Source organism: Chenopodium quinoa, unplaced genomic scaffold, assembly GCF_001683475.1.
Source record: "Chenopodium quinoa cultivar QQ74 unplaced genomic scaffold, ASM168347v1, whole genome shotgun sequence".
NCBI lineage: Eukaryota > Viridiplantae > Streptophyta > Magnoliopsida > Caryophyllales > Amaranthaceae > Chenopodium > Chenopodium quinoa.
In genome coordinates, this window is record NW_018742287.1 from 1,835,469 (window position 1) to 1,848,268 (window position 12,800).

At 39.5% G+C, this 12,800-nt stretch overlaps 1 protein-coding gene and 1 long non-coding RNA gene across 2 annotated transcripts; both read right to left on the reverse strand.

Moving 5' to 3' along the window:
* LOC110685193 (SNF2 domain-containing protein CLASSY 4-like) lies at nucleotides 1–1,442 on the reverse strand (the record flags this gene model as incomplete). Its single annotated transcript, XM_021861676.1, is given in 4 exon segments — nucleotides 1–350; nucleotides 353–685; nucleotides 688–1,343; nucleotides 1,345–1,442. Coding segments are annotated over 4 exon segments (1,302 nt in total), but the record flags the coding sequence as incomplete, so codon positions are not given.
* Nucleotides 1,443–10,088: 8,646 nt separating this feature from the next.
* Nucleotides 10,089–12,363, reverse strand: LOC110685211. The gene is made up of 4 exons (XR_002503962.1): nucleotides 11,909–12,363; nucleotides 11,621–11,754; nucleotides 10,523–10,904; nucleotides 10,089–10,437 (listed from the first exon to the last, which is right to left on the reverse strand). It is a non-coding gene; the product is annotated as an uncharacterized LOC110685211 (long non-coding RNA).
* Nucleotides 12,364–12,800: the final 437 nt, after the last annotated feature.

The window sequence follows — 12,800 nt, forward strand, 5'->3', positions numbered from 1 at the left end:
CGAGACAAGTATGAGAGGCAAGTGGCAAAAGAACGTGTGTCTGAGAAAGTTTTTATTTCTTCTGAGGTTGAAGGAGTGCATAATACAGGTACATTGTCGATGATTTCAAAGGATCAGATCCTAGAAGATCGGATCCTAGAAGTGCTGGTAGATGATCTTCTCAAACATGCACTTCAGTTTCTCGTGTTCGACCATCTCTTCTAGGATCCGATCTTCTAGGATCTGATCCTCTGAAATCATCGACAATGTACATGTATTATGCACTCCTTCAGCCTCAGAAGAAATAAAAACTTTCTCAGACACACGTTCTTTTGCCACTTGCCTCTCATACTTGTCTCGTTCCAGTGTGAGGTGATGAGGTGATAAACATAGACATCCTTCTTCTGACCTAGCCTGTAAGCCCTGCTTATGGCTTGCCTTTCAATAGAAGAGTTCCAAATAACGTCGAGCAAGACCACCCTTGAGGCACCAACAAGGTGAATCCCTTCACAACATGCTTTGGTAGAGGCTAGAAGAACCGTTGCCGCACTTCCGGGATCATTGAATTGCGCTATCAACGATTGCCTTATCTTTGGGCGTTGCTTCCCTTCCATAAACAAAAATTCATTTCCCTCGGTCCAATTGAAGTGCAGTTTCAGCAGATCTCTAATTAAGGTTAAAGGGTTCAGATATTGGCTAAACACAAAACTTTCTCCCCTTTGCTGAGCTTGATGAGCTCAAAGAGAAACTTGATCTTTACCCTAACATCCAAGTCTGCTTCGTGCTTTTCCAACATTTCCTTGTCAATGAAAGCAGAAACTTGCTCACATTTGTACAAAAGAGAAGGGTGTACGGAGACAATAGAAACCAAGTATTCTAACAATAAGCCGCTCTTGAACACATCCAATTTCCGGATATAAGTCTTCTGCAACTCAGAGGGCTTTAGTAGAAGCACTGAATGAAATAGCCCGCGAAGAATCTTTCTCAAGATCTCCCCTTTGTGAACATGTACAAAGGGCTTTAGACGGTTCCTTAAGTCTTCAATTCTTCTATCTTCATTCACCTTGCTAGTATCATTATAAAACCCCCTTTTGTTTGCCTTATTTTTCCTTCCACTCTGCAAATGATTCCCGCGCAAAAAAGGATCCCCAAACACTTCTCTTATATGAGAAAGTGTGTTGTTTAGCTCCGCAAAGTTGTTCTGAAAAGGGGTCCCGAAAAGTATGATTCTTTTCTTTGTTTTCACTTCAGAGAAGACCTTCCAAACGTAGCTATCGTCATTTCTAGGTGTGTGGCCTTCATCAAGAACTAATATACCAGACTGCTCAAGAAGGGCTTTCTTGATTATCTCATCTGCGCCCTTCCTCTCCGGCATGTTTCTCAAACATCCGGTAGCTAATCCCCAGTAAACCCTTTCCCATGGCCCATATACAAAGCTTTGCCTTCCTAATAGCCTTGCTATGGTTCAGGTAAGACAAATTTTAGAATCAGAATACCTACGATACCAAGATATATACGTAGGTATCCAGCCTGTTCCAACTCCATTTTCCAAGTTTTTCCTCGTAGGTTTCTCAAGTTAACATTCTTGTCAATCTTCCCACTAAAATTCTTTATAAAATCGCGAGGTATCACCTCGAAGATATGAGAAAGAGTCTTCACACTAAAATCTTATAAGATTCAAACAAGATTTGTCTGAGCATAAGCTTTGACTCAAGTGTTCTGCAAGTCTAGTTTTTAGCAGCAGTAAGTAGCTTATATACTTATATTCTCAACAACTTTGCACATGCATGTAATAGTTCCTCTTTTTTCGCTTAATCAAGGAGAGGAAGCTACAACACAACCAAAAAACATAGAAGAAACACAGTCATTTACTTCTAGTAACCATGTCTTGCTTTCTCAGTTTTAAAATTACATCACAAAGTATTTTCACACCTAAGGAAGCCTCTTGTCTACTTCAAGCGGTTAGGATCAGACTGATTAAATAGCACAAGAAAAGGTCAATATTCAAGCACCAAGATCACAAAATTCTAACAGAATGTACTAAGCTCTATGGACATTGTGAACAATTATAATGCCAATTTCCTCCCTTTCGAACTCCTCTTCCCTCTTTTCGAATTCCACCTCCAAACTCCCCTCCAAACACCTCAAAACCCATAAATCCTGCACTAAAATCATATTCTATCATCATCTTCCTCAACTTTCAACAAATTACTTCCTCTTTCTTCCAAAAATTCAAGCAAAATTTTCAAAATCCTAACTTCAAATTTTGAATTTGGGGGTTTTTTAAGTTTCAATCTTTTGAAGAATTGGTTTAGCAAGGGAGTCTAGCAAGCATAAAGGAGCACTAGAGGAGTTCATTTGCGGGTTTTCACCGATAACATTGTCGATATATTTACGCCAACCCTTAGTGTTTTTTTCTTATTTTGAATTTCTTCTATTTGCTAACCCTGTTATAGATTGTTGAATTGGTTGGTACATTGTTGATAATAGTTGTTTTGGACTAAGATTTTGTGATTTTGGTTTTGAGATTTTGGTATTTTTAGTGTTTGTCCTTGTTGATTCTTGGTGTGCTGAGTCTTATTGCTTGATTTCTAACAATGTTAAGAAGAAAGAATGCCTCAAAGCGACCTAGAACCCAACCTACCCCATCTGTTGCTCCACCACCGGTGGAGACCTTAGGGATAGTTTCAATAACTCGGATTTCATGGCTGGATTAGCAAGAGGAAGATTAGGCCCACAAAGTTTATTATAATCATGAGGTTGCCATTGCTTTAGGTGTTGAAAACGATGTTAGGCAACTCTTTCTCCATACGGGAGTCTCTAGTTGGCTAGAATTGCATGCTCATACCTATAAGCGATTAACCCTTGAATTCCTTTCCTCTCTCTATCTCCACCGTGACACAAACAACAACCCTAGGTATATGACCTTTCAACTTATGAACTAATCCCACAAGATGACCATAGACCAAGTCAACCGAGCCTTTATGTTGCCTACTGATGGAAAATTTGGACCAAAGGAAAGGCCTCTAAGCACTACTTCGCCGGTGACTTTTGGCAAAAGATAACCGGTCTACCCGTTAGGAACCCTAGGTCGGACAAAGCCACATCCATTGTCCACCCCGCATTCCGACTTGCACAAAGGCTAATAGCCAACACTATATTTGCTAGGGGGGGTAGCTCGGGAGTAGTTTCTAGCTGGGAGCTACTTTTTCTTTGGCATCTAAGTGAGGGGGATGGGAGCCTTGACTTAGGGGCCTGGTTGGTTGACCACCTAGAGGATGTTGCCACAGGGGGGTGGGGTGATTACCATTGGAGGTATGAGTTCTATTATTGTTGTTTTCTTTGATCTTGATTTTACAGGTGAGGAGATCCTTCTGGGGCCAACAAGGCTAGATATCCAATCTCTAAAAGCCATGCATTGGTTGAAGGAGACCGATTGGGAAAACTGTTATTTATGGCTCGTCATGGAAAAGTCTTATGCCTATCTTCCCAATCCTGAGAAAACTGTCATCTATGAGCTTAATAATTGGATTTTTATACCTGATTTCACTTGGCTTCCCGAGGGTGAGATTGTTTATGAAGGAGATGATGATGATCAAGATCAAGGGGAGGAGCAGCCCCAAGACCAGCAACAACAACACCACCAACAACAAAGAGTAGCAACATGAAGAGGGGTTCAACTTTCAAATGCCGGAGGCCGACATCTCTTTTAACTATGAGCAGCGATTCAATGAACTACAACAAAAGTTCCAAGGCCTCCGCACCAATTTTGAGGGCGTCCGGAAGTCCAATGAGGACATGACGCTAGCCTTCACCACCATGAGGTCTAGTTTCGATAGTCTTCGTGACGAGCTTGCGGACTTCTGTCCGCTTACCGCCATCTATTTCCGGGAGGTTCTAGCTCCCAAGGCGGCCCTAGTCAGTGGTACCCCTCTATTCCCTCCCATTTTTCTTTGTTTGTCCTTGATGTCTAACATTGAGGACAATGTTTATACTAGCTTGGGGGGGTGGTTTACATGCTTTGCGGTTGTTGTTCACTAATGGTTTTTGCTTTGGTTTTGCTTTTCTAAAAAAAAACATAAAATATTCAAGCAACACACGAAGCCTTGACAAATAGGATGGTTGCTTTATTTTACCTTCAAGAGACAGTTGGTGAGATCTTTCCCTTATTTTTCTTTCTTTTGGTGTGCTTAGTCTAGGTTAGTATAGGATGAAGTTGAATGGTTCGAGGTTGTTTGTTTTTGGTTCTAATTAAGGGACCTAGGATCGTTGATGTTGATATCGAACGATCATTGTTTGACGATTGGGATTTGATTGAATCTATATGCCTTTTTGTGAACCTTTTTTATTTCTTCCTCTTTCTTTTATTTTGATTTTCCTTGTGTCAAGCATGATATGGCAAGATGATATGTTTGGTTTTGGATTTTTGTTCATACATTTGGACTCGATTCTTATGATGATGCGCCTTAGAATGCTTGTTATTTCTTAATTCAATGATGGATTACACGGTTTAAGAGTCCCTTTGGCTGATTTAGACGAATCTTAGCTAAGGTAGCAAGGTTAGAACTTTTGAGATCATTTGAACCCTTAGTTCGTGGATTGTGGTAAGATGGAGTTGCTCCCTATAGTGGATTTGAACCCTTTGGTTGGTATTTGCTTACTTTCTATCCCTTGTGAGGTCCTTATTCTTTTAGCCTTCATCACTTTATTGTGCGGCACTTTTAGGATCCTTGAATATGCAAGTCTTAATCTTTGTGTTGATTTCTAGCTCCCGAGATCGCGACCTAACACCTTTAGAGGAGGAAAAGGGCATTTTTCTCATTTTCATTTTTACTTCTTTTTATTTAGTTACAAATTGATTTTCTAATTTGCATCAACCTACTTGCTAACCAATTTGAGCCTTATATTTCCCTTTCTTGTTTCAACCACATTACAAACTTAATGACCAATGTTTTACCGGCCCTTTAGTTAGTGAAGCAATTGGCTTGTGAGGTTAATGTTTTGAGCATATTGAATATGAACAAGATATGTTTTGATAATTGGTTTAAGTAAAAGTTGAAGGTTGAGCGTGAATGTGAATATGCAAGAAAGACTTGAAAAAGAAAAAGAATGCAATGTGAATATCAATTTGTCTTTCATTGAAAAAGCCGTCCATAGTAAAAAAAGGCAAGGACATCAGATAAGCCTTTAAAAAAAAAAGAAAAAAAGAAAAGAAAAAAAAAATATGTTTTGAGAATTGTTGAATAAGGGTGGTAATGTAACAAAATCAAGTTTGATGGTTGTTCATTTGAGATTTGGTTCGCTTTCCTAAATCTTGTTTTTGAGAGTTGGCAGCTCTTTCGCTTCACTTAGGATTTACCTCCAAATTTTCAAATGAATTTCCCTACTTTTACCCATTGCCAAGACATTACAACCCTTGTAAATACCCTTAGATTTTAGAGGTGGGTGGTCAAAAGACCGGTGGAGGGAGATGGATTTCAATCCTATGGAGAGAGCATGCATAGTTGAGATGTCGGGATAACCTTATTATTTCCTCAAATTTTGAATCTTTTTCCGGTTCCTTCGTGGAACCATGAGGAGCCAACTAGAGGGATGATTTGATACTAGTGGGGAGAACGCGGACCGTTTTAAATGGGACTAGGGTGGAGAATGAGTCACTAGCTCTCTATGCTTGGCTTAGATTTGTTTCTTTCAACCATGGGCATCTTAGATCGTGTTTCCATCGTTTATTTGAGAAAGGCTAGTATTCTTTGGCATTTATCTATTCTTGTGAGTCCGAATCGAGCATTTTCCCACTTTGAGACTTGATGTGATTTTCAAAGCCTTGCCGTATTATGTTAGTCTTTGTAGTGTTTGCTTCTTCTCTTCATTCATGGTTTTGCTCGAGGACTAGCAAAAGTCCAGCTTGGGGGGATTTGATAGCTTGCTTTATTACGCGGTTTTAGAGTGATTTTATGCCTATTTATTATCCAAATCAAGCGATTTTGCCCACTTATTGCTCTAATCCCACACGTTCCTCTTACATCTCATGCTTCACGTGTTTGTTAGTGTTTTGTTGCATTTTCAGGTATATTTTGGGCACTATGAGACTTCCCGATGGTTGGCTACGAGGTTGAGGGCACGAGGTATCCTTGGTAAAGCTTAAAGTTCATTTGAAGACCTCCTGGGAGCTCTGCACGGTCGTGCAATACTTGGCACAATCGTGCAAGGAAGTTTGAAAGTTGGCAAAGTGTTCTGTGAAGGTTGCACGGTTGGCAGGATGGTGGCACGTCCGTGCAAGATTGCTGTTGGATGCGTTGAAGTTTCTACCTAGGTTGCACGCCCGTGCCGTACGTGGCACGTTTGTGCCAGGCCCCACTTCCAGGACGTGCGATGTTTGGCACGTCCGTGCCAATCTGTTTTAGGGCTGAATTTTTGTCCTTTCCGCCCCCTTTGTTTTGGATGAGTATAAACAGAATTATTGCCTCATTTATGGGAGAACCTAGATTCTAGAGAGTTTTGCTTAGATTCTCCTTTAAAGTATTTCTTAGATTTCATCAAATTTGACACTTTTTATTAGCATTCAAGAATATTTGATACAGGTAAACACAAAGGGACATGATAGAAAGAACCTTGCCCAATTCATAACTATGATGAACCTTTTCACTAATCGTTGGGTTGTATCGTGGGGTAGATTGTATAGGGTGTGTCTCGGGGGTATTAATGATTGATATGACACCAATTTTGAGGTAATGAACATTTAAAACATGGAGTTTCCCGAGACAAAGCGAATAGAACTCTTTTTACTATTCAACGAAACATCAATAAAACCAGCTAAAAACTAAAACAAGACTCACCCCTCATGAGTAACAAGAGGTGTTACTTATAAAAGACATGCAAAAGGGACGTTTTTCCAAAGTGAGCCAATTTTGGCAAATATTAACCAAAATGGTTGTGTGGCAAAAGTATTTACCAAACTAAGCTTCCAGGCTAAAACGCTGTCTCGGTCAGCGTTTTATGCCAGGGTTTTTTTTTAAAAAAAAATCAACCTAAAAACGCTGTCTGGGACAGCGTCTTTGTTGTTGACCTTTTTTTTAAAAAAATTTTGTAATTGCCTTTTATTTATAAAAATGTTTTTAAAAAAAAACAGTTATACCAAAGACGCTGTCCCAGACAGCGTTTAACGCTTAACTATAAACGTTGTCTCAGACAGCGTTTAAGGTTATTAATGAAACGCTGTCTGAAACAGCGTTTCTGTTGTTTTTTTTTCCCTCCAACAGCGTATTTGATTTCATTTCCTCCTCCTTCATTCTCAAACCCCTTCTTTCCCAAACTCTAACTTAATCCCCCTCTCTCTCATACTTGTGCTCCTCCGTGTAGACCGCCGCCGGCGCCGCCACCTCCACCGTCGCCCTCCGTGTAGCCCACTATACACTCCCCTCACCCTGAAATAGGTATTCATTCAACTTTCTTTGTGTTTTAAATTCTAGGGTTTATGTTGGTGATTTCTAATTTTTTTGGAATTGGGTTAAAATGTTGATGAGGTTGAGTTGTTAGTGTTAAAAATGTTGAATTGTTAGTGTTGGTATTGTTGAATTATTAGTGTTGGTAATTGTTGAATTGTTAGTGTTGATATTGTTAGTGTTGATAATAGTTTGGATAATGTTGAATTGTTGTTGTTGGTTTTGTTGAAAATTGTTGACAATGGTTGATAATTATTAGGTTTTGAACAATTGGAGGACCTCTGTTTGTGCTTCAGGTATACTACGTATATTATCACAAGCGAATTATGCAATGAGTAATGTCATATTTAACATAGTTATGTGTTTTGCTATTGAAGCTATGGGCTTGGGAGCACATCCACGTAGGAAGACCAGGTAAGCCTGCTGTACATTGTCCGGGGCAGCAGGACCAGGATGACCAGTATGAGCCGTACATCGCTCCGCCTCGCCCTGCAGCTGATGAGGCTTACGGTTGCAGGTTTGTAACAATTGTCATTTTTTTCCCATATACGATTTCATTTTGTAAACATACTTACCAAATTTGTTGCCCCAGGTGGATGGTCCCCAGACTCACACAGGCACATGCGGCGACGGGTCTCCCATACTACCGAGACGCCCTTGATCGACTCACTGAGGATTAGGTACAAACTCTGAAGACATTTGTAATCATTTAGGTACTGTGTATACTGATTGTGGACTAACTTATTTAGGATGTGTTATTGCAGATCACATGGGATCCGTATGTACCGGAGTTGGTAGATGTCATGCCTGCACATCTACTGGAGCATCAGGGAGAGTGGCGTGCCCGGGTCCCCCTGATCTGTTTCGAGGTTGTGGAGAGTCACCTACCTGACCGCGTCATGCGACAGTTCGGACTGCAGCAGCCTATTCCCCAGAACTGTGACACTGTCGTGCGCCTTCACGACATTGACCGTCGGGGAAAGACGGAGACAAACTGGGCACTGGAGCATTGGCAGTATCTTCAGTTATGGGAGCCAGCGGTTGGGTCATGTCGTTCAGGGTTATCCCATTCAGGGCGTTATGGATCATGACAATCCGTACATGGTGTGGTACAGGCTTATCACACGCCGTTTCATCAACCCCAGCTACACACCACTGTCCACCCATTACCACCCGGCACATGACGTCATTAGCGGATATGTGAGTTTCTTTTACTATACTTATCATCCTCATTTTTTAACTTTTTTAAATATCATGTACTTGACTGATCGATGATTACTACAGGCGGCGGATATGGTGGCGATGTATGATGCACTGTCCCTCGCCCTTACAGACGGACCCACCAGAGCCCAGGTCCAGCGGATGCGAGATATGTCCGCGACTTCCTTACGCATACATGGTCACGGTCATCTCATCCAACAGCGGGACGGTGATGATGGTCACTCCATCCATTCGCGGTTCGACCCCGGCCAGAGTAGCAGTGGAGGTGATCCTACGTCGCACACAGAGGCAGAGGAGTACATCTTCCACAGTTCTGCACCCTTTAGAACCCAGGAGGACGCATCGTCCAGCCAGCTCACTCCCCCCCCCCCCGCGCCGGAACCCATTCACCACCATTACACTCGGCGTCGTCCAAGACGAAGGGACGAGAGTGAGGCTAGGGAAGGGTTACACCAAATTGATGAGTAGTGAACGTATTGTATCATTGTTTTGTCCTTTTTCCTGGAATGCTGTATATAACGATTGCATTATCAATATAAGACATGCTGGTTGAATGAATCTGTTTGTGTTTTGAAGTTTTGTTTGCTTATTTATCCAAATCGGATATATGTCAGTCAAAATAGATCCTTCAGGGCTAATGTACATTAAACAACAGACATTTGGAATCCATAATCGAAAATGGGGAAGAAAGGATGGCCCGTGGTGGTTAATGTGGTTGTTCATGGTGGTTTTAGTGTTGTTGGTTGTGGTGGGTGGTTATCGACGGTTGAAGAATGGTTGGGGTTGGTGGTGGAGCTGGTTGAAGTGTTGTTGGAGGTCAAAAGTGGTGGCAGATGGTGGTCGATGGTGGGGGTTGATGGTGGATTGTGGTGGCAAGAATCATGGCAGGGGGTGGAGGGTGGGGGCAGAAGAAAGTGGCAGATCAGTGGAAAAAGGCTGATTCTGCTGCTGTTTTGCACACCAGCAGAGAAACGCTGTCCCAGACAGCGTTTTAGGTTGAAAATAAGACGCTGTCTGAGACAGCGTTTTAGGTACAAGGAAGTTTGTACATAAAGCGCTGTCTGGGACAGCGTCTTTGGTATAACTGTTTTTTTTTAAAAAAAACATTTTTATAAATAAAAGGCAATTACAAAAAATTTTAAAAAAAAAAAGTCAACAACAAAGACGCTGTCCCAGACAGCGTTTTTAGGTTGATTTTTTTTAAAAAAAAAACCAGGCATAAAACGCTGACCGAGACAGCGTTTTAGCCTGGAAGCTTAGTTTGGTAAATACTTTTGCCACGCAACCATTTTGGTTAATATTTGCCAAAATTGGCTCACTTTGGAAAAACGTCCATGCAAAAGAGCAGGGAATAATTTCTCAAGCTTATATGTCAATAATTTCTCGAATGTGGGACACCATACATGTGAACACATGTAAATATGTATTGCAAGGTTCAAAAGGACATAAAAAGAATTGCCTGATCATTTCAGCTTTAGTTATTTATTTTTCTAACTTTGTATTATACAGTTCATAACAGAGATTATCACATAATACCCTTCATCTTCTTGGAACATTTTACTCTTAGCATGCCTACATAAATGTGTCATAATTAATGTATACATTTGATACTATAAAATATTGGACGAAAAACGGAAGCTTAATGAACAGAAAAAGGCAGTATAAACTATAATGCAAACATATATAAAAATAATTACCAATTCATATATCTTTCCCTTATTAACACTTGTAAATCGTATCCTCTTTGAATCAATGTATCCTTCTGAAACACCTCTTGTCATTACTTCATGCGTATCTGAATGTTCTTCGAGATAATAAGCATGATGAGTTGAATGGGCAAAAAAATAATAAAGGATAGGCTTCTTTAAAAAGTAACTAACCTTGAGACATCTGCTCTATTTTCGTGCTTCTTTCTAAATATATATTCTCAGACATCAGTATGATGGCTATAATTTTCATCAAAGTTTGGCTCCTGCTTCAATGTCACATGAGGCTGATCATTGGTGCCCATAGGTTCATCCTCCTTCACACATCCATTGATACTGAATATTTTGACAACGAACACGGAATTCCCTTTGTATGTAAAGACCAAAAACACTCCTCGCGCTACTGAAGTGCCTGTCACAAAGTCTTCCCAACCCTTTTTCATAAGTAACTGGCCTCCTTCCTTTTCCAGATCCACATTCCAAACTTCTCCTTTTAAGCTTTTCAAGATTATGGAGTCTTCTCTCTGAAATTCCTTATAAAACCAGGAGGTATTACCTGTAAGATGAACCAATTCAAGTTCTAAATCAGTTCTCACAATTCATTCTTTTCCTTTTTATAGATTAATATGCATCAAGGGGGAGCCACAACGCCTACACGGCCTACAACATAAGTACATAGCTGTAAGGAGGGAAGCAACACTACATAACTTACATCTAATAATCATGCCTTTCTATTGGCTGTTTACATAGTTTTCAATATTGACACAAAGCAATGCCACAAAAAAATTTAAGATCCTTCCCGCTTACATAATGATGATTCCACCATGCTTTTAGCCAAATCATAAGACATAATATTTTCTGGGGCATATATGTGGATCCCATTATCTATTCTTCGTAACACAAACATAGTCTTCAATACTTTATACTGTACATTTGAAGTTAGTGTTTAGTTGGGCACCACAGGTGAAGACAGAGTCCTTCATAACTAACACTATATCCACAGAAGTAAAGGTCCTTTAAGAAGTTGATTAAGTTTAATTTGAAGCTTAACTATTTAAAATGTAGGATAATAGTATAACGTCATATATGTGTAATTTACGCAGTAGGTTAAATTAAGCTAGCTTAGCCATTTCCTAATCATGCAAGCATTAATCTGTACGAACTGGTATATAATTTGTGCAGCATGCATGAATCAAATGAGTAAAAAAAAATCACTGATAAATAAATACAGTATTAAAATGTATCCAATATAAATGAAAATAGAAAAATTACCAATTGCTTAGAATTGTGTTCTGGTAGATAAATTTTGAAAAACTCAGGAGGATATTGTGGAACAGGGTATTTACGGGGCCTTCCTCTTCTTCTTTTACCCGGCCTCGCCATTATTGATAATTTCTTCCACAATTCTGAAATTAAATTATTGATAATGAATTTAATAATTTTAAGTACATTTCATAAAATTGAACAATTAACAATATACCCCCATTTGCAAGAAAAACGGAGTAACAAAAATTGCAATTATTCAAATAAAAAAGAAATTATACAGAAGAAAGACAGTACCTTATTAGAGAATTAGTTAATAAAAACTTATTAATTTGTAATTAGGGAGTAGTAATTTCGTGTAATTAGAGATTTAGAGGCAAATGAAAGAAATGAGGAACAAGGGAGGTATTGATTGACACTGATAGACTAACAGATTGAGATTGAGTGTTTGATGATGGTTTGTTTTGACTTTTGAGTGTTGAACGACCAATGAAAAGCCCAAAGAAAAGTCCGAGTGATAGAAGAAATTAAAGTTAAGAAAGTGGCTAAGCCCATTGACTTCATCTTTGATTCTAATTTGTAAGGTTTGGTTGCTAAAGACGAACATGATGTTGTGTTTATTAAAAAACAAAAAAAAAATGAAGTTCGTAAGTATTGGCGTTCGAAAATTCGATGATCCAACCCAATTTTTTTTTTTTGAGAATTTCAGTGACCCGATCTGAAAATCAGGTGATCCCTCCGGCCCGCAATTTTCTAATATCCAAAATTTTGGATTGGATTCGATATCCGAAATTGAATAGCCCTAACAAGGTAACAAGTACATAGAGGGACAATGAATAGCTGGAAACTAAGAACACAACAATTCAAATATTACTCCAGTATTTTAAGCTCGGTTTTGTAAGGAGGGTTTTGAATCTTTTGATGAATTGAATAACGTAGAGGGTTGGCTATATAAATTCACTATGAGAAGGTATTGGGTGCGGACTTCCACACGAAAATTTGCGTGCGAGAGGTTGGCTGATACATTTCACTTGTTGGCTGAGTTTCAAGTGTTGGATGATATGTTTCATTTGTTGGCTGAGTTTCATGTGTTGGCTGATATGGTTTTTGTGTTGGCTAATATATTCCTTTTGTTGGCTGATATGTTTTTTTTTTTATAAAATTTTTGATATATTCCTTTTTGTTGGCT